General features: G+C 32.4%; 1 protein-coding gene and 1 long non-coding RNA gene across 4 annotated transcripts in view; both read right to left on the bottom strand.

The window, feature by feature from the left end:
- Nucleotides 1-9,695: 9,695 nt before the first annotated feature.
- LOC126709576 (MDIS1-interacting receptor like kinase 2-like) overlaps nt 9,696-26,966 on the bottom strand; it is a 46,702-nt gene continuing 29,431 nt past the window's right edge. Inside the window, exon 2 of the mRNA XM_050409871.1 lies at nt 9,696-10,168. Coding sequence (XP_050265828.1) covers nt 10,104-10,168 — 65 coding nt within the window. The 3' untranslated portion in view covers nt 9,696-10,103. The remainder of the gene's footprint in view (nt 10,169-26,966) is intronic.
- LOC126709579 (uncharacterized) lies at nt 18,192-20,656 on the bottom strand. 3 transcript variants are annotated; one of them, XR_007649430.1, is made up of 3 exons: nt 20,415-20,656; nt 19,214-19,404; nt 18,192-19,045 (listed from the first exon to the last, which is right to left on the bottom strand). It is a non-coding gene; the product is annotated as an uncharacterized LOC126709579 (long non-coding RNA). The 3 variants fall into 3 exon arrangements; XR_007649428.1 differs by having other exon boundaries at nt 18,192-18,621; XR_007649429.1 differs by having other exon boundaries at nt 18,192-19,404.

Genomic DNA, 26,966 nt, shown 5'->3' with positions numbered 1-26,966 from the left:
ATATATATCCATCCAACCAAAATATCAAAATGGAAGGACACCGAAGAAAATAAAAAACAAAAGTTTCTTGGAATAAGTCCATGTAAATGTTGTTTGGAATTGAGTTATTCTAAGGTCATAACTCTTTGTGCTACACGTACAATTTTTGTGACAATATTTATGTGGCATACTATGATAATAAGAAGTTGTTTGGATAGCCTTTTTTTTCATAACTCAATTCTCTATTTCCATAACTCATAACCCAAAAATGGTGGGATCAATAGCGAGAAGTCCGTTTGGGAGCACCATAACTCTGTTTCTATTTTTTTTATTTTCATCACTCAATTCTCTGATTTTTGAGTTATGAAAACTGAAAACACATTTTTACTGTTTTCAGTTTCTATAACTCATAACTTAATGACATTTCTGTAATTAAACATATATCAAGGGACCCACCAGTTGCAACTTTTGACTCACCCTCCTTTTTTTTTTCTTTTTTCTTTCTTCTCCACTTTTCTTTCTTCTTTCTCTGTTCTTCCGTTCGGTCTTTCTTTCTTTCTTTTTTTTCTTCCTTTTCGCCATTCTCATCTCAATTTGTTTCCTTTTTTTTTTTTTTTTTCATCTTAGACCCATAAAAAATAAAAAATAAAATAAAAATGAAGAAACAGGGCTGAATGGGTGGGTTGCTTGAATCGGTCTGAGTTTGGTGTTGAAGGACGGTTTGAATTTTGGTCTTGAATCGATGGGTTGCTTGCCAGTTTGGGTGTGGGTTTTTTCTGGGTTTGTTGTTTTTTTCTTCTTCTTTTTTCTGGGTTTGTTGTCTTTCACTGGGTTTGAAGTTCGATGTTTTTTTCTAGGTTTGTTGATGCTATGACACACAAAGTTGAAGCTTGCCATGGTTTGAAATTGATAGTATAAATGGGTTTTTTTTTTTTCATTGGGTTCGGGTGATCTGGGTACTAGAAAAAAAAAAAAAAAAAAACCTGCACCAAGTGACAGGTATGGGATCCACAAATAGTGTGAAAAATATTGAGTGATGGGAAGTGAGTGATGGTGCCAAATGGGTGTGGTAATTTAAAGTGATAAGTGATGAGTGACAAAAATTGAATGACGGAAATTGAGTGATGAAAAAAAGTGATCCAAACAACCTCTAAGCTACTTATCACTTTTACATAAACCTCTCATTTTTTTTTTATTACTCACAATCAACCACCACAATTAAAAATTGCAACCTAAAGATGCTCGATTATTTTATAAACTATGTTTGCCTTCAGGAAAGAAAGTATTAAAGATTGCTCGATTTCTATTTTGTGAATGACTCCTCTTTAGAGAGTTATTGGACAACTACATATATACTTATATACACTCACAATCAACCACAACAGTAAAAAACTCAAACCTAAAGATGCTCAATTATTTTATAAAATATGTTTGCTTTCAAGAGAGGAAGTATTAAAGATTGTTCAATTTCTATTTTGTGAATGACTCTTCTCTAGAGAGTTATTGGACAACTACATAGTTATAGACACCGTTGGGGGGAGAAACACATTGGAAAGACTTCTTGAGTAGTTATTATAACACATAAAGACACAACTTAACTCAAAAAACTTAAACCCAATGGGTATGAGCTTGACTATGTTATATTAACCACTCATTTTTTTTATTAGTATCTAATGTAAGATTTCATTCATTAACCAACCACACTACTCACAAGTGAATATTCCAAAAAATGTCCCCCTTCATGTGTAAGCCTCTACCAAGCCACTTGTGGCACCTCGGTTAGTCTCCCTCTTGAAAGGAAGACCTTTTCTTGACAATCCAAGTCTCCCTTTACTCAACCATGTTTAGGGAAAACATGGGAGTCTTTGTTGCACAACTATAGGACTCACCAATACATGATCACTTTGACTCACCACTAGTGGAATCTTTACTTAACCATGGGTGGAGGCATGAGAGTGTTCGTTCTACTTGATATGTGTCTTTTTCAAAACTCTTGTTATTGTTATTGTTATTATATGTGTCTTTTTCAAAACTCTTGCAATAAACTACTTGTATTGGTATTTTTATTTTTATTTTGTTTTGGTCATAAAAAACTAATGCTAAAAATCAGTTGATTTTAGTAAACACAACCTTGTTTTGATGGCTTATTATTATTATTGTTGTTATTGTTAGTGTCTGGTATCCATTTTAGGAAACATTTAATGAAAAATTAGAAAATTGTCAAAAAAATTGGTCATTTTTCTATTTTTTCATAAAAATTTTCATTTTTTTATAAAAAGTTTCTTAAAATAGTTTACTAATATATGCCCTTATTATTATTATTATTATTATGATGGTATGAACTAGACTATAACTGAACACACACCCTCTCCATCTTTTTATTCATTAACTAGCTAAGACCCAAGATGTGTTATAATATATGCCATGCAATGACTCTAGCTAGCAGTCTAGCTTTTAAAACTTGCCCTCTATTTCCTAACAACAATATAAGTTTTGTTTTAATTAATGTCTATCTTATAAATTTTAGTACACCAACTACTACTAGTTTAAATAAATAAATAAAAAAAAAGATATAATTTGCACTATTTTTACTTCACTTATAAATATATTGAAGTTACACCTGGTATAATTTTAAAATAAGTAAATAATTTTTAAATCTTTTTTCTTTTTAGTTACACATTTTTTCAACCTTTGATTCTACTACATCTAATGGTGGTTAAAATACCTCAAAATTCGCATCCTCACTCTTTTTGTCTCTCCTAATTACTCTCTTCTCTCCAAAGTTTGTCTCTCTTCCTCATATCCATGTAAATCGTAAACTTGAATGGCTTCTCTAGTTTAGCGACAGCACAAGACCAGAGATTAGTGAGGTTTAAGTGAGAACATGCAGAGATCTTACACCACAACTTGTTTTTATTTATTTATAATTTATAATAAACATCAATTTTCATCTTAAGTCATAAATATTTTTTAAACAAATCACTATATATCTCTGTGAACAAGGTGCCCAGAAGTCTGGGCATTCCTCTAGCCACACTTGTGAAGTAGAATTTACAGTAGCAATAGAGGTCAATGCTGAAGCAGGTCCATTACATTTTGATGAACAAACTCGTACCTCTTCAAAGTCTTATAACTTAACTAACACATTTTGGTGTTTTTAATGAAGATGTTTAAGGTTCCAAAAAAAACTCAATAAACGGAGAAGCAATTCCTTATAAAATAAGTCAAATAACTGAACCTGCTTTTGCTTTTGATTGGATTTAGTCTTCCTCTTTTCCATTTTATTTCCTCCCCATTAGTTTGAGTAAAGGAGACTGATATTTCACTTTCAAGAATACTAATTGTGAAGACAATCTTGCTGTTGGGGGCTTTTGCTGTTTTGCTGTCCAGAAACACACCCAAAAAATAAATAAATAATGTACCACTAACTTATTTTTTCAATTTTATTATATATATATATATATACACATATTTATATAAAATTGAAGAAGACTATTACTTTCTTGGTGAGAATGAAGATTCTTATTTCCCAGCACCTTTCTAGTTTAGATATGATTTGCGCTCCAATCCAGATTACATAATAAGAAAAATCAAAACAAGAATGAAGATTTTTAATTTCTAGCTCCTTTTTATAGCTTAGATATGATTGGGTTGTATTCCGCATGCATGATAGGAAAAATCAATACTAATTGGCGTTGCATCCCACCAGTGCAAATAAATAAATAAAACTAGCTAGGACCCACGATTGATTATAAATATATGTTAGGCAGAGACTCTAGCTTTTAATATTTGCTCTCTAATTCCTGACTGGAATATAAGTTCTGTTTTAATTAAAAGTCTTACTCATATTCATATGTTTTAAAATCCCAAATAGCACTGGTTTAAATAAATAAAGATGTCATCTGCACTACTTTTTACTTTCTTCTGTCGTGTAGCTTGTACACATGATTAAAATAAAAGGCACTCATAATTATAGGCTAATTCTTTTTGATGAAAAAATTTAGAGGCTAACAAACAGAAGCAATTCCATACGTAAAGACTGAACCTGCTTTTGCTTTTACCCCCCCCCCCCCCCCCCCCTCTCTCTCTCTCTCTCTCTCTCTCTCAAGACTAATTTGCTGTTTTGTCGGCCTGGAACACACAAAAATAAAACTACCACTAATTTATGTTTTCAATTTTATATTGTGTAAACTTTTATATAAATTTAAGAAGACAATGATCGAACTTAAGATCTACTGCTTTGATATCATATTAAATTAACAATTGTCCAAAAAACTTAAGTTTAAGCATTTTGAGATAATCAGTAATTTAATATATATATATATATATATTTTTTTTTTTTTTTAATTTTTTCATTGTATTTTGTATTTGTTTAGGCGTTAATATTTTCTTTGAGGTATTTTATTTTGTTGCTATTTTCTTGCTTAAATATATATGTAGATTGCTATGAAGTTTAGTACAACATGAATTAGAGATGATTTTTATAATATAAAAGTATATAGAGCATTGTTTTCATAAGTTAGCTAGGATTAATCTATCAAAGAAATTAAATGTTTATCTTGAGTTAAGTTAAGAGACAGAATCTTTTTCTCATTGGCTCATCCCACCTCTGATTGAAGACATTATATTTTGGTTTCACAATTTTTTTGGTCTTTTTTCTCTTGTCCTCCGAGAGGCCAACACTGCAACTCATGCACTCGTTTGCTAATTCCCCCTCTTTATTTTGGATTCCTATTAAGCAGATGATCATCTCATGAGAATCGTTCCTCTTGCCTTTTGTCTCTTGTTTTTTTAATAATAATAAAAAAAAGTAAAGAATATATGTATGTAAACTTTTTTTATAATATATATATAATGAATTATGTTAAAATAATTTTTTTTTTTTTATGTAAGTATAAAAGCTAGCTCTCAAAGTTTCAACATATTTAATTTGACTTCCCGGCCCCTAAATATTTTTTCCCACCATTGATGTCAAGATCTATTTAGTTTAAAACTTATCACTATCAAGGAAGTCAATTCCGTATCATACCGGCTGATGCGGCCGGTATATACCATATTGGCCAGTAATCCAGTACAGATAACCCCCTTGTTTTATACCGGAAAAAATAACTGGCTGTACCGGCGAAATCCAGCTGTTTCAGTTGGTAAATGGATACCGGGCCGAAACACAAAATGTTTTCTTTCTTTTTTCCTTTTTCTTTTTTTGGGTAATTTTGGCAATTTTTTAAGGGCAGGATGATTTAAATCTGAGTAAGCTAAGAAAACTCAGTAGAAAGAAAGAGAAAAATGAAAGAAAAATGCAAAATAGCTTTGCAAAATGAAGTTAGAATCACCTCATGCACTCACTGTCTCTTTTTTTACTGAAGCCAAGGGCCTATCACTGAATCTTGAGTGGTGATGGACAGTGGCACTTGAGAGAGGAGATGAAACTATAGACTAGAGAGAGAGGTGAGGTGAAAGTGAAACTAAAGGAGATAGATCAGAAGTAAATATAAATAAATAAATGAACTTTGAAAACTGAAGAGTTAAGTTTAAACGTGTGAAGATAAAGCGTTCTTGGAAATTGGAGGTGCATGTCCGGTGACTAGGACAGGCTTGTGATGTGGGAGAGAAAAAAAAGAAAACAAGATGGGAAGAGCTATCAATTAGGCCTGCCTGTGAAGCATTAAAAAAAAAAAAAATGTGTGAATGAAAATTAACTCAAGGTGATAAAAACGAGGGAAGGAGCCATTAGATATAGGGAAAAAAAAAATATATATATATATATATATATTAATAATAATAAAAGATACTAAAAATAGTGGAAGAGAATAAAAACTAAAAATATAGTAACAAATGTTGGCAGGTATACCTTGGGTTGTACATGTGCAACAACTTCGGATTTGAGTAAAAAAGAGATCTAGAATTTGCCTTATAATTTTTTTAAAATGTCTAGTCAATTAAACAAAAATTCACATTTATTGTTAGTTATATATATTAAATATATAAAATAGCGATAAATCCGAAACGGTACACCGGTATTAACTGATACCTGAAATATATTGTATCGGTGACCAAACCGGTACAGCCTCTGATACGATATTGACTTCCTTAATCACTATTCACTATGTGTTTATCTAAACTTAAACATTAGCTTATTTATAAGTTTATTTAAAGTCTTACTTATTTAAGTACAATTATATTTTTATTTAACTTAATTAATTTTTAAACAAAATAAGTCAATACAAATAAAATATGCCAAATTGACCCTTGAAACTACATGCATGGTCAGGACAATGTGTTTTTGGTCAATTTATTTGCTGCCAACTTTTTTTTATTCAAAGGCTCTCATGAGAAAAAACTTTCAAATTTAAACAAATAAATAAACTATTGTGGGGTCCAATAGTTTATGGGTCCGGCCCACGCGCTTATGGGAAGCCCACCGGTCCTAAACTGAAGGAGGCCAGGGCCCAAGCTCGAAACTAGGAAACATAAAAAGTGGCCCGAAGACACAGCCGAAGACGGTTTCGTCCTCGGCAGGTCCAAAACCTCATTGATAGAAATGGAACACGAGTAAGCTAGAAAGATCAGAAAATATCCTGGGGAAGTTGTCTTTAATACCCTTCCCTGACATGACACTGCCCCTAACAGAGCCGGGATCTTAGGCTTTATGGATCATCTCCAGCAATTTTTGGGATTAGACTGATGGGACAGATATCTGTCCTGGAAAGATCGACCCTACACGTGGACGAAGGACAACGAAGGTAGGCTAGTATAAAAGAGAATGTTATGTGACCAAAAGGGGGGGATCTCTCCCATCTAGCTTCTTGAGAAAGACTTGATGAAAGAGAATGCCTGGATAATATACGCCGGACACCACATAAAAACCCACCGACGGGTAACCGGGGACAGCACCATCGCTCCTCGGACGTGATCCGAGGAGCCAAATCCTCCTGGATACAAGATTGAAGGGCCTGAATATCCAGCCCAAAGCTCTTTCTCATATTGGTTCACCTATAGTCCGGCCCGAAATGTTGCCCTGTGATCCAACGCTGGCCTTTCAAGCCCACTCTCTACAAATATTATTGTGAGGGACTTTCCGTGTGCGAGCCCAACATCGTTGTTGGGCCGTTAAAGATTTTGTGTCCTTACAACTATATATATTTATATTTATATAACATTTTCAAAGTTTCAGATATCTTCGGCCAATAAAATTAGGAACTATTTTTTTTTTTTTTTTTTTGAGAAAGAATAAAATTTGGAACTTGAAGCAAAGAAACCATCCTTTAAAATTTACACGTGTTTAGTTAGTGTTTAATTTGAATAATGATTGATGACTAAGAAAAGGCGCATGGAATATTAACCTTTAAATGTCTTAATTAAGATCCTTTTTGATCCAGGTGCAAGGAATGGATTACAAATTGGATATGTAGCCCCCATCAAATCATCGAAGTGTCATTCCTGAAACAAAAGAAAGAAAAAGGAAGATTTGATTATCCAATCATAGAAAGAACAGAAGCAGAATGGAGTCTTCACCCGCAATGCATAGTTGACCAATATGGGCCACAAAACCCCAATATCTTAGGGGAGTTATCACTCATAATATTTATACCTACAATCATGTTTAACTGTTTTTATTAACTTTTCCATTACTCAATTTTATTTAATTAAAAAAAAAAACTCTATATCCTACGCAAATATCTAGATTGTCAATATTAATTGATTATGAATCACACATGCTCACATAAATACAAAATAATTCTTTTTAATTAATGAATGCCTCTAGCTCCAAATAGATTATGAATCACAATGTTCAAGTAAATACTACTTTCTAATTGATGCAATTCCTTGGACTACAAATAGGGTTAGCCGAGCTTTATCAAGTATTTGAATGTTTGAGCTCGGCTTGACATCAAAAGTAAAATGTTTAAACTCAACTCAAGCTCAAGCTCGAGCCAAGCCTACCAACAATGTTTGAATATAAGCTTGTCAAAAAATTCCAAAAGTTTGAGTTCGACTTGATTTATTAGTCATATTTAGCTCGAGCTCAAAATTAAGCTCTTGAGCTTGAGATCCAACAAAAGTATATTAGCAAACCCATATTAAGCATACTGTTAAGTCCATTTGGTTTGGACAAGTATTCCTAACTCCCAATTAATTATAGACTTAGTAAGATATGAGTTTATATTTTTCAAGCTCATGTGAAACTTAAACTAAGCCCATAAATTAGCCTAAGCTTGGTTGTTGTCTATTAAAACCTATTATTCACAAGATTGTTCATGATCAATCTTTTTTTGCTTGAGCTTGGCATATTTGTTAAACAAGTCTAAAACTAAATATCAAACTTGACTTATTTATATAAAGAAACAACTATAAACAAACTTTTTATTAAGACAGGTCTAATTTATTTATAAACAACTTGATTCATTTACGGTTTTACACTCCAAGCAATAAGAGTATAATCAGCTTATTAAGAAAAACATGCTTTACTTTAACCCTATGCCTACGCCTAGGCCATATACCCGTTACTTGTTATTGTATTGTTAGCCAACTGTTTGTTGGCCAAGTTCATATTTGTTGTCCTTTTGTAATGTTAATGTTTTTGTAATATTTTTTGCACCCTCACTTTCTTCATTGGTAAGTTCTTAGAAGCGGCCCATGAAAATCATATGTTAACAAAGTTAGAAAAAAGTTGAGATTTTCTTTTTGACCCAGAAGCATGGATTATTGGGTAATGATGTGAATTATCACCAAATAAAGGTAACGAGGACAACAAGATTTGATGTGATTGTTGTTGTAATCCATTAATTTGTGACAGTGATAGCCTCATATACCAAACAGATCAGAGTGGGCATGTTTGACGGCAGTATAGTAATAACATTGGAATATTAATTAATATCATAAGAAATATAAGAAAATAGAATAAAATAACTATTACTTTTGATTTGTTTTGGTGGTATTGCAGTGATGTAAAACGTATAGTACAGACTTTCGAGTAAAGAAACTGTTAGAAGTTAATACAAAGAAATTATTAAAGTAGAAAAGTTTAGTAGAAATCATTAGAACAAATAACAGAATTGCGTGAAATTTGGGGATCAGAAGAGAATATTTGTGATATCAAAACTCATCCCTTTATGGGATGACTTATGCCGCTTTTTGAGCAAATTCCATCTTTTATACTTTCATTTGGTCAATATTGCTATATATATACACTAATTTATTTTGTTACAATTTTCAATTTAAAGTCAGAATAAGTCTCGTCTATTCTAGGACGTTTGCTAGAGTTCATAGAATTTGGTTTTGTAAATTTTTTTAAATTTGAATTTTTGGAGTGTTTTTCAGGATTTCCTTTAAGTCTCCTCTAGTCAACTCAAGATTTCTTTTCTTATTCATATTACATTGTATCCTCCAAGCAATTAAGAATTTCATTAATTTCCGTTTGTCATGTCATATTTTCTATACATTAGTTGTTAGTAAATACATTTTTTACACATAAAATGTTAAGGACTGAACTAAAATGTTAAAAAGGTAATGGATCATTTTAAAACACAAGACAAAGGTTGAGAACCAAATGCGTAACTGAACCAAAATTAAATTATCTCCTCATCAGGTTGTGTATTGCAAAATTTTCATTGCTTTTTGTACAGATACATGCTAAATTTGTGATATGTAGGTTCACTGAATAGTATGCCTTACAAGTTTGCACATTTATACCTGCTTCATGAAATGCCATATCATATACCTCAGGTTTCAACTCTCAAGTAACATCAATCACATCAATTTTGGATTTTGTATGTTTCTTTTTTCTTCTTGGATCACTCTCTACATCAAAAGCAATCACATATGTTCGCAGTAGACATAGTAGCCTCATGATTTAGGCCCAGACAAGTTGTCCAAGTGAGACTGTTGTAGGAATCTGCACAATTGAGGACGATAACCACCTAGAAATCATGAGCATGGTTGGCCTAGATTGTGGATTAGCATGTAAGCAAGCAGTTGCAATAGTTGCAATCTTTATCAGTTCATCCCGAACTTGACCCGTGGGAGGTTGAAGGCGTTGGTCCAATACATCCTTCAGCAATATGTTAACCGATGGGGACAATGCAGAATAGATGAAATCACCAGGATGATTTCCTTTAATTACTTCAAGTGCTTACACCAAAACTATAGACATCACATTTCTCAGTCACCTGCATTGTGTAAGCAAGCTCTACCAAAATTTGGGAGAGGTGAGGATTAAAGGAAAATTTAAAATCATATAAAAAAGAGCTATCATATTTCAATGCTTTGCTCAATGTAAAATTGACAAAGTGATAAATAATTTTTACCTGGTGCTACATATTCATATGTGCCTACTAAGCTTGTCCAATTTGATGAGCCTTGCTTCAGAAGTTTAGCAATGCCAAAGTTAGAAACATGAGCTTCATAATCAAAATCCAGCAAAACATTCTTGCTTGATATGTCTCTATGAACAATTGGCGGCGAGCAATCATGGTGCATATATGCCAAGGCATGCGACACCCCTAATATTCACCCTTCTACTCCAATCCAATTCTTTAGCCTCTTCTTCTTTGCTTAGGATTGCGGCCAAGCTGCCCTTCCCAAGGTACTCATACATCAACAACGAGTGTTGTGTTCTTGAACAAAAGCCATATAGTTTCACAATGTTCCGGTGTCGTATTTCTATTAATGCCACTATCTCATTAAGAAACTCCTTCTAATCTGTCACATTATCATCACATGATGAAGTGTGGATTTTCTTTACAGCTATAATATCACCCGAAGGCAATTGTGCTTTATAAACGCTTCCATATCCACCCCTCCCAAGGCAATAAATGGCATTAAAATTGTCAGTGGCCGCTATAATTTCTTCATACATTTTTTTCCTGTCAAAGATTAATATGGGATACAACTCATACAAGTTTTCATTGTGTTCTTTTGGGGAGTCTCTCTTTTTTCTTGTAAAACTTATCAGTCCCACAAATGCAAAAGAAGTACAAGTACTCCCAAAAGGGGAAATATGATCATGAACACGATATTACGAATTCTTTGTTGTTTGTCTGTGGTGACCAGTTGACAAGGTAGTAGTCCTTTCTCCTGACCACACAATCCTTTGTTCCCCTCCAATTCTTCAAACGAAGCATTTTGAAATGCTATGTTGTTGGGAATTTGACCCCAGAATTTATTGTATGCTATGTTGACATCCGACAAGCCGTGCATATTCTCAAAAACTGCAAGAATTCCAGAGAGTTTGTTATAGGATATATTCATGGTCTGCAAGCTTTGCAAGTTCATAAACTTCACTGATATTCTCCCATGAGATGGTTATGACTCAAATCTAGTATGGACAGTTGGAAAAACATGCCCATCTCAATCGGAATTCCTTGACTGAATTCATTGTTGTAAGGTTGAATTTAATCAACCATTTTATTGGCTTTGTTTCGTGCCAAATTTGCTTGTATTTCAGCATTTAGTAACCTTGTATTTAGGTGGGTTTTGTTGAAAGGGTAGTGAGTGAGATAGAGTGTTGATTGCTCAAGAGTGTGCAAGAAAACAGAGACTTGCGGCTTGATCTCGCGGGTGGCTCGCGGTTGCAAGCCGCCAGATGCAGCACACGTGTCAAGCATGCCGAAAGGTGAACAGTCATGCTAGCTGGAGCACTACAGGACAAAACAGGATAACTGGCCATACGGTTATCTCGCGACTGGAACTCGCGACTCAGTCAAGTAGCGAGGCCAAGCCACGAGCCACCCCTGTTTTGAAAAACCTGACGTTTCACATTCTTCTCTCACCTCAGTATAAATACCCCTTATACCCACAAATGAAAGAGAGCTTCCAGAAAGAATTTTGAGAGAGAAACCCTAAAGAAAAACAAGATTGATTCACCTACAATCTATACATTAGAGTCTCTTCAAATTTCTCAACTCTCTTCCTCTCCATTATCAAATCCTTGAGAGGTATTTTACCAAAACCTTGTTCTCACCATATTCATCACTGTGAGAGGGCTGTTTGGTTTTCTGGGAAGCAGTTAGGAAGGAACCAATCTATATTGGTTGATGCTACGGTCTAGTAGCGGAATCCGGGAAACTAGAAAAGAAAAAGGTTCGGCGCAACCTCGTTGGAGCAAGAAACTTGGAGGGCTTAGGTGCACTGGGTAGATTAGGCTTGGAGGGTCTATTGTTGTCCATGTATCCCAACTACATTTTCTAGTGGATTGTTTACTACTTGGAGGGCGGCGGAGAGGTTTTATGCCGAGGGCTTCGATTTCCTCTTCGATAACACATCACGTGTTGTCTTTGTGTTTGTATCTTCCTTCCCTTTTATCTTTGTCTTTTATTATCTGCTGTGGGTTGTGATTTTAATTTGGCTTAGATTGTTTTTCCAATTCTATATTACAGTTTATGTTCATTTTCCACACACTAGTTGTTTGACATAAAACTTGAATTGGTTAATTTGTAAATTGGGGGTCTAAACGTTTAAGGGTGTTTATACACATATTTGAACTTTCAATTGTGACTCAAATCCATATGGAAGAGGCATGAGAAGTTCCCTATACTCCCTGGAATGGACTTGCTCAATTTGTTATTGGATAGGTCAACATAATCTAGGTTTGTCAAGAACCCAACCTCTGAAGGTATACCATCTGAAAGTTGATTGTTGCTTAATACAAGCTTGACCAAAGAAGTCAACCTTCCCAATTCCATAGGAATCTCCCCAACTAAATGATTTGAAGAAAGATCAAGTACATCTAGTTTAGTTATGTCTCCAATCTTAGAAGGTATGGTACCAGTAATACCATTTCCCCCAAATTCTAGATTTGTTAGTATTGAGCTTTTTCCCCAGTTAGGTGAAATTTCACCATGAAGTTTATTGTTGGCAATGTTTATGTAATACAGGTTTGGATAGATGCCAAAAACTTCAGATATATTTCCAGTCAGTTGGTTTCCCTCTAGAGGAACTCTATATAAAGTTGTGCAGTTTCTCAAGCTTTTGGGAATTGGACCTATTAGATTATTACCATTTGTAGTAAAGTTTCGAAGCAATCCATTTTGGCAAATATTTTGGGGCAAATAACCGGTCAATTTGTTTCGGGCCACTCGAAACACAGTCAACTTCATTAGATTTTCCACCTCTTGAGGAATGGAACCAGAGATTTGGTTGTCACGAACATAAAAAATTTCTAATTGGCTCAATTCACCAATTGAAGTTGGAAAAGAACCATTGAGTTGATTTACACTCAATTGAAGAAAAACAAGAGACTTCAAGTGTCCAATCTCTTGTGATATGGCACCCGAAAGACTATTCTGGGAGAGATCAATATAGGTAAGATTTCCTAGTTCACATAATGATGTCGGGATTGAACCAACAAGATTGTTTTTTTGAAGGCTCAGACATTTCAGTGATTTCAAATTCCCTATTTCTCTAGGGAGTGGACCAGCTAAACTATTGTTATTTATGTAAAGTTCAACCGGGTTGGTGAGATTTCCAAGTTCTAAAGGAATGGAACCAAATAGTGAATTTTGATCGAGACACAAGTAACCAAGATTGATTAAATTACCCAAGAAGGAGGAATGGGACCATCTAGATAATTGCTTTCCAAAGCAAGCACATTAAGAGACCTTAACTGACCTATTTCTTGAGGAATTGAGCCATATAACTTATTTATACCCAAACACAAGACCTTAAGGTTTGTCAGTAGGGCAATTTCTGGTGGGATTTTTCCACAGAACTGATTAATTGACAGGTTCAAATAGATGAGATTGGAGAGGTCACTAATCTGAGGTGGAATAGTACCAGAGAGTGAGTTCTGACTAAGATCAACATATTCAAGATTAATAAATGAGGAAAATGAAAATTCATGTAGTGAACCCTTTAAGCTTGAACGACTAAGATTTATTTTTATGACACTTCCAACAGGGTTGCATGAAATACCAATCCAAGTACAAGGGCTAGTGCTTGAATTTAGCTTGGTAGAAAAATTGGTGGCATTATTAGGAAGCAAAGTCCATGAAGATAGCTGAGATTGGGCGTCGTTTTGGAGGCTGGCTTTCCATGTGACAAGAGCATCAGCTTCCTCAAAGGACGTAGATGCATGAGCAACAATTGATAATGCAACAAACAGAGTAATGAAAGCAAAGCAAATATGAAAGCATACCTTCTCAAAGGCTGATGCAGATCCCATTCCCATAATTTTGTGTTGGTGGTGAAGTATATGATTGTTTTTTAGTTTTTTTTGCTGAATAGGTATATGATTGTTTTTTAGTTTTTTTTGCTGAATAGGTATATGATTGTTCAAGGCTTCATTTTAGGTAGATATTCATATTATCTCTCATTTGTCCTTTCGTATTCACAAAAGAATAAAGAATCTAGCTTGAGAAACTTCATTGTTCATTCTCAACTTCTTCATGTTTATAAATTAGAATTGATGTGACGGCTCTGAGATGACATTGTGGTCAGCTTGTTTTCATCGATTTTTAGCCCATCGTTTTTAGTATAGAGATGAGTTTGACTTTTTGTAATGTTTTGTTTTCTCTTCTTTGACTCTGTGGAAAGACTAGACTTTTTAAGGTAGGACCCTAGGAGCTCAACAGCTGAGAAAAACTCTATCCGGAAGTGGTAACGAAATTTAAAGAAATCAGCTTATTTGTTAAACTAACTTTTTCTCTCACCTTTAAACAAACTAGGTGACAATTTATATGTGTTTTTAGTTAAGTGACCTATTTAATAGTCATGTGATTTATTTAAACTAGTATGTAACCTGTGCGATTTAAACTAATATGTAACCCGTGCTATCGCACGGGAATGGTTAATCGTAGTGATGCTATTGGTTTTTTTTTTTTTTTTTTTTTTTTTTTTTTTTTTTTGGGGGGGGGGGGGGGGGGGGGGTTATCACATGGAGGATAGAATTAGAGAAAACAATGAAAAAAAATTGCATTTTATTATTTAAGTGATGCTATTGGTAAATTTTTTTTTTTTTTTTTTTTTTGGTTTATCACTCCGAGGATGGCATTAGATAAAACAATGAATAAAAAAACAAAATATTGCATTTTATTATTTAAGTCGTGCTACAATGAAAAAAAAAAAAAAGAGAATTAAAAAAACCTATTAACCAACTTAAACATTTCAAAGTCAATTGAGCATCTACTTACGCACGGGAATAGTCAATAGTAGTGGTATTATTGATATTAGCTTGGGTTATTAAACATATAGGACATGAGAGAGAGAGAGAGAGAGAGAGAGAGAGAGAGAGAGAGAGAGAGAGAGAGAGAGAGAGAGAGAGAGAGAGAGAGAGAGAGAGAGAGAGAGTATTAATGTCCACGTTACTTATTACATCATAGCAACCCAACTACCCTTCTTTGCAACCAAACATTAAGCTGAATTTGATACCTTAAAGCTTTAATTCATTCTTTTGATGAATTAGTTGATTTATCACTCAAGAATCATATACAATCAGTTCAAAACAATATAAAACACCAAAAAGAGAAGATACAAAATTGCACATATACAAAGCTACACACCAGGCTAGAGATGGTAGCAAATCTAGACACCAAAGGAAGGGAAAAAAAAAAAAGATTTGTACAACAAAAACACATCTCTAAATTGTGAGATACATTTTCAAAACTACAACTATACAAAAATTCAATTCTTTGAAGGGTATGAAACAACACAATACTGAACACCACAAAAAAATTCCATCACTTATTCATTTGTAATTAGAATTCCCCATAGATAGTAAACTATCATGTTGCAAAGGTACATGCGCAAGATTTTAAAACTATATTTCAATTTAACAAAAAAAGAAAAAGAAAAAAAACCATGTTATAAGAGAAAAATCATGTTGCTAAGGTACATGCACAAAATTTTAAAAATATATTTCACATTTGACAAAAACAAAAATAAATCCCAATGAATGGTGACTTTCATTTTAACCACATGGAGATGAAAGTATGAGTTAACAACACAATATTTTTGCATGGAGAAAAATAATTAACTAATTGTTTGAGTTTGTTTGCCATTCAGAAATGTGGAAAGGAAAATGCAAAACGATATCCATTACTATTATATCCTTTAATAGTGATAGTTGCCGAACTGAATTTTATGGCATGTTTGGATCTAAAAAATTTTCAATTTCAAACACTTTTGAGAACAAAAGAAATCTAATACTCAAGTATGTTTCTTTCTTCCCCCTTTTGGGTTAAGTCGCCTTACATAAAATGATTAGATTTTAGATATCGTTTCAAATTCATAATATTGCAAGTTTTTTTGGCTGGACAAAGTCACCTAACAATTTTTCAAACAACTATTCTTAAAACCCTTGTTTTAAATCCTCAAACCCAAATGCAAATTTAACATCCACAAGAATCATTTGTTCCATACAAAATAGTGAAAATACATTACAATAACGAAAACCACCAAGAAATGAACTCTCTACTTTCTCAAAAAGAGGCGCATACCCAGTTCCCTCAATTTATTCACTTGAGTCATTGACTTAAGAATCACTGCATTCCTATATCATCATTAAACACCAAAAACAAATACATCAAAAACCACATTTTTATAAAAAATAAAAAACATAAATCAAAAGCAAGTGCCAATCTAAGCAATGTATGTGTACAATTTAGAAAAACATAAACTAATTACTGACCTTAATTATTTTTCAAATTTAATTAAACTCCTTCCCACATGGAATGATTGAAATGCCTCGACAAATTCAACAAAACAGTAAGGTTCATTTTGACATGCCCAATATTGCTTTTGGTCTTTATATGATGTCACCTATAAACATTTTATTATGCATATGAATTAATGAGAGTCTCCATGTGATGCTCACCTTTCAAAGATCAAGCATTTCTATTGGAACATATTAAACAGAAAAACCTATATCTACACCTACTTCTTGAAAGAAGTTAGCCACACTTTTCCTTGCAAGACATTTAAAGCCCATGGATTCAAAAAATCAAGCTCGAGTTTGCAAGGACCTTGGTTCACAATCTGGCCATCAGAGATGAGAATAATATCATCAAAAAGATCAAAGTCTCTTGTACTGTTGGCTGAAGGAGGTGAGATGACTGGAGTTCAATGAAGATTGTGAATACATTATTTAAGCAAATTCACTATTTGAAAAGTTGTCAAGCAATCCAAATCAATAGATATCTCATCCATAAACTGTGCTTTTACTGGTCCAACCAGCATCTCAACTTTCACTCTTTTTTTTATTTTTTTGGATCAAGAGATCTCGTCTTTCATTTAAGTATCAAAGACATAATTATTTCAATTAACAAAAGTTAAGGTAAATTGCTTAATCTAGTTTACTTGCTATAACACACTTTCTTTGTCCTCCTGAGGTTGAGATGCCCCTTTAACATTTGATCTCCAACCACGGTAACAATGTACACTTCAAATCCCAATACTTGTAATGAAGTGAACTCAAATAAATGATAAATCAGGCAAAACTATTATGGAACTTTGACACTCCATGCTAATGTTGCCTTTAGAAAATAATCTATAATGTTGCTAGCTTGCCTCTTGGCCTTAAGTTAATGCTCCCTTAAAATAGTAGAAGCCAAAAAAAAACCACATAACTTGTCAACCGCAACGAATGTGACTTCTCTAGACCAGAAAAGGTGAGTCTGTATATTAAATCTTACTTTGAGCGTAGGCTTTGATAAAAACACAATTTGAGCTAGACTATCTATCATTTATTGAGGTAGAGAATAAGCCATTCACAACAACTTCTTTCTTACCTTAATGAAGATATCAATATCTAGATAAGGCATAATATTGGCTGCTTTCTCTCTTCTAGACAACTCGGCTTGCATCTCTACAAATTTACAAAATAGTATGCATGTGAGTCTTGTATTACAAAAACTAATTATGTGGAGTACACCAACCATAATACTGTGAAACATTACAGTTGACAACAATATTAAAAAATTCAAGTACTCTAACGGAATTTGAAATAGAGAATTCTTGTTTGGAATTCACATCCTTTCTCATAGTGTGGAAATTCATAAAAATTACCAAAATTTAATAGTTAAACCAAATTTTATTTTTGGTACTCTAACATCAAAGCATCGAATATTCTTTTATAGACCAAAAATACAAACAAATAAATCACAACCTAACTTTTTTTAGCTTATTAGGATGATTAAGTTACTCAAGTATGACTTAAAAAAAAAAAAAAAAAATTCAAGTATGAATTTTATATACTAATAACACCAACAAAGATACTCTTGACCAATAAATAATATTCACTCATTTGTTACACTCTGCTTGAATAGATTGTAACATTGACTTCCTTAATTTCTTGTTCCAATTCCACGCCATTTCTCACATTGCAAAAATGCATAAAACTAATGAATTTCAACGTTTTAACCAACAATGTCTAGTAACTGACCAACCAATTTTGCCTATGAATCATGGGCCAAGAAAATGGATAGTAACTGCACGGCTGATATAAAGCTTCTAAGATAATAGATTATGGATGAATCTTGCAACTCAATGTGTCAACTTCGAGGAATTGGGTTAAGACACGCATGTTCTCAAGGTCAGTAAACTTGCGCCAAGATGTAGATATGACTGGCTCCCATAGGTGCTTGTAAAAGTACTCTTGTCTTTATGGCTGTATGCTTTTTCATTTTGTATTTATAATTTGCCCTTAGCCTGATAAAGAAACAATAAGATTAGAAATGATTAAGACCATATGTTAAGGTGCAGCCTGGTTTCTCACTTTTTAAAAATAAAATGCTATTAAGTTTTTGCTAGACCAAAGGAACACTAAAACCAAGAAAGTTATACCTCTTTCTTTCAATTTGTACTCAAAAGAACATATAATTAAGAAGACATAACTTATTAAAGGTGATGCACTACAATGTAATTAACCACGATTAATTACAATTACAGAGAATTGTTAAAATTAGAGCTTGGAAATAAAAGTGGTACACGTAAACTGAGATTGGAGCATCAAAATTGTATACATGAAGATGAAGTGCAACTCCAACACTTGTTATTCCAGACACAAGCTTCAATAAAATACATATTTTGCTTCTAAGCCAAAAGGGATTGCCAAAATAATCAAGAGTATAACCTGCAAGAAAGACACATATTTGCCAATATGCTAAAAAAAATGCAAACCTTCTCAAGTACCTCCAAAAAATAGTAAAATAGCCAAAATTCAAGATAGCTAAAAAGAAACACAAAATTTAAGCAACCAAACAAAATTTAAGCAAATAAAAAGAGCCAATAAAGAGTGTACCTTCCATGGAGATGGAGTAGTGGAGAGATTGAACCGCAGAGGAGAAGTTGAGGGATCGGTAATTGAACACAGGAGGAGGAGTGGAAGAAGAAGCATGGAAGGTTCTAGAAAGATACAGAGAAGAATAAAAAAAATTTTGCTTCTAAGAACCCTCCACCATGGGATTGTCTTCACCCAACACCAATTGATATCTATAAATATTTTTGAAAAAGAAAAGCTTAATATAATCTTGAATTTAATTAAGATAGTCAAAGCTCTTTGTGATGGACCTAAATTGTGAAAATTATCTTGAATGAAAAAAAAAAGGGAAGTCCCTTAAATTTCCTAAATGAACCAATCTTTAAAATCTCTAAATTCTAAAATCATCCCAACACCAAAAGAAACTCCCAATTCCCATTTGCAAACAAAACCTTGAAAAAAAGAAAAAGAGAAAAAGGACTTTGGTGTGACTTACAATTGGAAACTTGGAGACAACAACATTTACTTTCCTTTAGGAGAAGTTTAACTCAGATGAATTGCAAACTGAGCCATTACCAAATTGGTAACACAGCAAACATCCCAAGTATGAAAGGAATATAATAGGACCATTTTCTTAGCAAGAATATGTTACAGAACAGAAAAATTATTAGGAGAAGAGCAAACTTCCTAAAGAGTGCCTTTTGATTATATCAAAAGGCCAATCTTAGGAGCAAAAGCACCAACATGAAGTACCACTATATATATATATATATATATTTTTTTTTTTTTTTTTTTGTTGCAGGACAAAATAATATAAAAACCCTTCAATTTCACAAACCCTCACAAACCCAGAAATCGTTTCACATGCAAACCTCAAAGAATGGAGAAAAAAAAACCACGTAATTAGATATCAAGTAAAGATATTAACTTGTTCTCAAGCCAAAAAAGATTAAAAAAAAAAATGCTATCTTGTTATCAAACAGAAAACAAACTCCTTGGTGGGCTAAGAAATTATATTAAGAAATAATTAGGTGGAAACAAATTAATAGACTCTTGTAATCCAAATTGAATTTCAAAACCAACAACACTCAAACTAAAGCAATTATCAACATTAACGAATCAGTAAAACTAAATAAAGTTAAAACGATTCATGAATGTCTGATGCATTGAAGGTTAAGAAACCATAATACTCCATTTCTTCGTACTAAAATGGATATAGTCGAAGAGTTAGAGAAAGAGCAACCTTTTTGTACGGACTCGTCACTTTGGGTCTGGGTTAATACTGTTGCCGAGGAAGAGAACGGCTCCAATGGGAGTTTGGGTCTTGTTCCAAGGACAAAGACCTCTTTCTTTCATTTAATAGTCGTGGCTCTTTGATTTTTTAGGGATAGAGGCAACTGAACTGGGACATGAAGAATTGGAGAAACGAAGAGTCGTGCAAATAAGAAGGGGAAGAGGCAAAGAGCCGAGAAAGAAGAGAGAGAGTCTTACATTATGGATTCTTTCAAGGTAAATCCATATGGAATTTATGAGTTAATTAGTGACACCTAGATTAATATTATTATGCGGTCCCCACGTGGCTCACAGATTATGGAATAATTGAATATAGGTGGCAGAGACAAATGGCACAAAATTAGAATTCTAATTGGAATTGCAATTTGAGTTTCTCTCTGCTTCACCTATTATTTTATATATAGATTAGTTTCAGATTCGCGTGTTGCGCATGATAATTTTTTAGACAAGATACTATTTTAGTCCCTAGACTTTATAAAGAGTTTAAAAAAATAGTTTTATTATATTTTTCATAATCTTGTCTATAACGTTTTTTTACCATTATCATATATTTATTGGTTGATGATTTGCATAACATAGACATTAAATAAGAGGTAGAACTATTCAATAAATTTTTTTAAGTCATGGTGTATGAAAATTATGTTTTTATATATATATATATATATATATAATTTCCCTAGTTAGAGTTTGATTAATTTTAAGTTTAAATTTTGTATTATTATATTTAATTGTTGATTATTGATTTAATTAAGTAAATGTAATTGTTGATTTTATTGCACTATAAATTTTCAATGTCCTTTGTATAGTCATCTCTATTTTATTTCTTACTCCTCTTGACCACCTTTTTATTTTCCAAATAATAGTTATTAATTAATGTTTAATTTCATTTCTTTTTTTCTTCCTTCATTTATTCTTTATTACTTTGTATGTTCCCTTGCTAGTTGTAAATTTTATGGTTATCAATAAGAAATAGATATCATGGATGGCTTAAATAGTTATAGATGTAGTTACGTTAGTGATATATCAAAGGATTTTTTTCCTTTTGAATTTTCAAGGAAATATGAAAGGCATTTCTCTAGTTTGGTGTCAATCAATTAAGATATCCATAATATATTAATGGAAGTAACAATAAGCCTTAATTTTTTTTAATGTGTGAAGTGGTTAGGTTAGTGGTATGTCAAAAGTTTTATTAAAAAAAAAAAAAATTTAAAAATTCCAAGGAAATGTAAAAGGCCTTTTTTTGAAAAAAGAAATTGTGACCTTTTGAATTGTAAAAATATGATTGTTTTAATTACCTTGTTTATATATTTCATTATTAAGTTATAAACATCTAAATTAAAGTAGATGAATATATAAATGCAAAATTATATGTAAAGTTACAACCACACAAGATAAATATGTATAGATAATTTTTTTATTATTACTATTCATGAATCATTATTTCATTACTTATAAATATCTAAATTAAAGTTTTTTTTTTTTTTGAAAAAAATATCTAAATTAAAATATATGAATATGTAAAGGTAAAATTATATGAAAAGTTAGAACTACCCAAGATGAACGTTTAACCACCGGTAGATGTGTGTTTTTTGAAGGCTAAGTATGTGTTTGGATATCGCTTATTTTGCTGAAAACTGAAAACAATAAAAATCATTTTCCAGTTATTGTTCACTTTCAAAATTACTGTTCACATAGATGTGTGTTTTTTGAAGGCTAAGTGTGTGTTTGGATATCGCTTATTTTGCTGAAAACTGAAAACAATAAAAATCATTTTCCAGTTATTGTTCACTTTCAAAATTACTGTTCACATGCCTATTTGCATTGTTCATGTCCCATGAACAATGCTGTTCACATGCCTATTTGCACTGTTCATTTCCCATGAACAATGCAATAGACGTTGGTTTTTAAAAATTAAAAAAAAAAAAAAAAAAGCTTGAAACGCGGATGTCCAAAACGTGGACGCGCAAACCAAACAAACACTAAAAGTATACACAATTGCTTTAGCTGGAACTATATAACTATGCAAATATTGTTGCAAATGGTTCCATCATTTGCAAATTATCAAGTTTGGTGGCCTTACAAAACAAATATTTCATTTTGCAAAAAATTTTACATGAACTCCTCTTTTGTGACAACTTTTTTTTTTCCTTTTTTTTTTTTGCTGAAACAACTTAAGAATATTAAGACTTAAGTTAACGCATGTGGTAGTTGTAAAACACGTTAGTGATATGAAAAATAGAAAGGTTTAAATATTTAAAAAAACATTTTTAGTAGATTGTAATATAAAACATTTTTTTCTCAATATTTTATGTAACTTTTCCCATAAGATCAATATTGTTGGCATCCTTTAAAGATGATACATAATATTTTTGAGAAGAAGAAGAATAAGAAGCAGAGACAATGCTAACACATAATATAAAATTATTAAGTTTGTGTGATTTAAATTTGTGGCAAAAAAATATTAATGTATCTATGATAAAAGTTTTTATCTAAATGATATATAGTAGTTCAAATTTTTTTAGACTTGATTCAAAAAGTTCATTCTCAATAGCTTTTTAAGTCTACAAATTTATCAATCTATGGGCCTAGACACATTCAAAGGATGCTATCTAAACTATAAATTATATGACCCTTTATCACACAAATATTTTGATTCCCCCAATGTATGGTAAAGGAAGGTAGGTTTGTGTCTACCCATTTTCTTGATTTGTGCTGCATAATTTAATAGTATGGAGGATGTGACTGGATTTAAATGTTGAATAAAATAAGATGAGAGGAAAAAAGAGTAAAAATAAAATATATAGTAATAAACATCAAATAATCCAAGTCATTCTATGTAATATAATAACATTATATTATTATATACTATATGTATAATTCAGTAGGATAATATTTAATCAAAGAGAATATAAAAGATAACAACTTAAAACACAAATCTAAATTGCATCAATCCAAAGTAGAATTATAATTAACACAAAAATTCATCAACCTAAAGAATTGATGCAATAAAAAAAAAATCAAACAAAAAATGAAAAACAAATTGAGAGAGAGAGAGAGAGAGAGAGAGAGAGAGAGAGAGAGAGGTAACCTTTTTTGTGTGAGAAAACTATGCATAGAATGAAAAAGAAAATATCAAATTTATAATAAGATGTTGAGAATAAGAAGAGTCAAAATAAAGGATAATAAAAAGGTAGAGAAAGAATGATATTAAGGTAGAAAGTAGTAGGAAGATGAAGAGGTAAAAGGGAGGGAGAGTTTTGGAAAATTAATAATAAAAATGATGGTTAAAAGATATTTTAATTTTTAAATAATGGAGTTTTTAAGTCACCTTAAATGGGAAAATGTTTAAAAATATATATAAGAAAAATTGGAAACAAAAAATGATAACATGACTGCTGATGTGGCTCAATGTGAGCATTGCAACCAATGTTATCAAAATTGGGATCCTACGTATGATCGTGAAAGGTAGATGGGATCGTGAATCGTAAGATCCTATATATTTTCATATTTAAAGCAAAAAACACATTGATAATGACTTTGTATATTGAATAATAATTAAATTGTGAATTTATCCATAAAAAAACAAAAAAAAAAAACAAAGATTTGCATTATATAATGTAATTTGCATGTCACACATCGCTACGTCTATACTAACAAAATAAATATATTTAAGTTTTGACCCAATGTATCTAAAAAGTTTAATTAGCAACCAAATACCAAAATATTTATGAACACATATGGAAATATATTCCAAGTTTCAAGTTTAAAATCCAAAAATAGTTATCAAATGGAAACTAGCTAACTAAAATATGAAATCCAAAAGCAAGACTAATATTAAGGTAAAGTAAACATTTAATTATTCTCATCCTAGGGTTCATATGACCATCGTCCTAATCATCATTATCCATTTCTTTATCTATATAGACATTGTATATTTGTATACTAGAGCTACAAAAGAGATCAAGATACAACTTCATATTCAACTATTCAAGTTATACCACTCAGTAACAATTATAGAGCATGCTCAAAACAATCAATCAATCAATATAAAAATACAAGCATACTAATAAAATTATATATAAGAAAAACATTTTAGTAATATTATAATATGTTAGGTTCTAAAGTTTAGGATTTTATGTATTTAGAACTCTAATGTGTATTGTTGGCAAATCATGATCAAAACAATGTGTTTAGAAGTATTTAAGTCTAGCTCAAAGTTGTGATTTTATGTAAAGTTGGAATCGAGTTAAAGCAGGAAGCATTGTGGCTTTCGACCTGGCTCGATCGGTCGAGAGACAGGCTCGATTGATCAAAGTTCGGGCAGAATGCTTTTCTGCAAATTCGTTCAACTCAGCCCTAGTTGTTTTAAAACATTTTTAGGGTTTCTTATTTGTCCTAAGTATAAAAGACAAATCTTAGCCACGTTTTAGTGTTGCTCATATTTGCGGTTTGTGTAAATCTCTTGTGAGATCTAGAGGAGATTTCCTTTACACAAACTTAGGGTTTTCAAGGAGAAGATTTATCTATGCCTTGATGATCAATTCAGTTGCTGCCATTAAAGTTTAAAGAAAACACAAGCGGGTGTACTTGTATCTGGTGGTGAATCCAAGAAAGAAGGAGTCCGTGGATTCGGATCTTGCACATGGTCGTGTCAGTAAGTTCTACTGATTGGTAGCAATAAGAAGTCGAGCGTGAGGGCTTGTAAGTCTTATTGTATGAACTTCGATTCTTTCAAGATAGTGTATTCAAGTTTACCTTGAGGATAGTTAGGTCAAATCCTCCCCAGGTTTTTACCGGTTTGGTTTCCTGGGTGATCATATCTTGTGTTATTTATTTTCCGCTACTTTACATGATTTGATCTTTTATATTGTGATAACCTAGACTTGTTTAATTGGACTAAGTAACAACTTGGCTAATTACCTAGGTTAAATCAATTGTGTTTTAAGGGGTCTAAAAACTATCAAGTGGTATTAGAGCAGGTAGCTTTTTTGTTGTTGATCCTTTGATCACTGAGTTGATCCTTGACCCCTGTTGTCATGGAACACGGACACTCTCTAGTTATTCCTCCTCACTTTGATGGGAATAATTATGCTTACTAGAAAGTAAGGATGAAAGCATTCCTGAAATCCATTGATGAGAGGTTGTGGAACTCCGTTGAATACGGATGGGAGAAGTCCACTACTCCTGTTAGTGAATGGGAAACTTCTCAAAAAGAAGCAGCTTCATTTAATAGCAAAACTATGAATGCGATTTTTAACGTTGTTTCTATGGAGGAATTTAAGAGAATCTCGAATGTTGAGATTGCTTATACTGCTTGGAATATCCTCCAGACTATGCATGAAGGCACAAAGGCTGTCAAAATAAATAAATTGCAGCTATTGACTTCTAAATTTGAAAGCATTAGGATGTCTGATGATGAATCTTTTGATGAATTCTATGCTAAATTGAATGATATTGTTAATTTTGCTTTTAACTTGGGTGAAATTTATGATTAACCTAAAATTGTTAAGAAGATTCTTAGATCTTTGACTGAAGACTTTAGACCCAAGGTGACTGTCATTACTGAAAACAAGGATGTGGACTCCATCCCTGTTGATGAACTTGTAGGATCCCTTCAATCCTATGAGTTGGATCTACCCAAAACTACCAAATTCAAATCAATGGCTTTTAAGTCAGTTGATGATATTGAAGGTGGTGGATTTTATGATGAGCTCTCTGCTATAGAGATTGCCTATCTTGCCAAAAACTTTAGAAACTTTCTCAGGACTAGCAATAGAAAGGCAAGAGGCACAAACACTACTGAACTTAGAAATTTTAGGAAGCATGATCTCACTAAAGTTAACAACAATGATAAACCTAGAGAAATGGTAGGTCAATCTTCCAATAATTCCTTGGACTCTCAGTGTTTTGGATGTCAAGGATATGAATATATGAAATCTGAATGTCTAACCTATTTGAAGTCTAAGGGTAAGGCTATGGCTGTAATCCTTAGTAATGGTGAAGTTTCTGATCATGAGTCTGATTGTGATGAGAATGGAAACTTCATTGCTTTCACCGCTACTGCTGTAGTTGATAAGAGCATATCTGTTGAAGAAAACCCTTCTCATAGGGAACTCTCTGAAGATGCAGATCTTCAAGAGGCCTATAACAAACTTTACAAAGTTGCTGCAAAGGATGCTATGAATGTTGAACTTGGCCTGAAGAAAATTGAATCTCTTGAGTTTGAAAAGAAAAATTTGCTTGTTAAATTGTTTGATGCTAATGTCTTTTGAACAATGTGAAAAATGAAATCATGCTTTTGCTTGATAAAGTTAAATCTTTGGAACTTGATTTATCTGTTGCTAGATCTGCTAGTTCTAAACTTGATCAAATGCTGAGTGTTCAAAAGTCGTCTTTTGATAAAACTGAATTAGGTTTTGTTGATAGCATCTCTGTGTTCGCTCCCCATTCCACAAATTCATCTTCTTCTTCTGAACCTTCAGTGAGTGAGACAGTGAGTGAA

The sequence above is a fragment of the Quercus robur genome, chromosome 12 (genome assembly GCF_932294415.1).
Source record: "Quercus robur chromosome 12, dhQueRobu3.1, whole genome shotgun sequence".
NCBI lineage: Eukaryota > Viridiplantae > Streptophyta > Magnoliopsida > Fagales > Fagaceae > Quercus > Quercus robur.
Note: the sequence above shows the minus strand (reverse complement) of the source record. Positions and strands in the feature narration are given on the sequence as shown.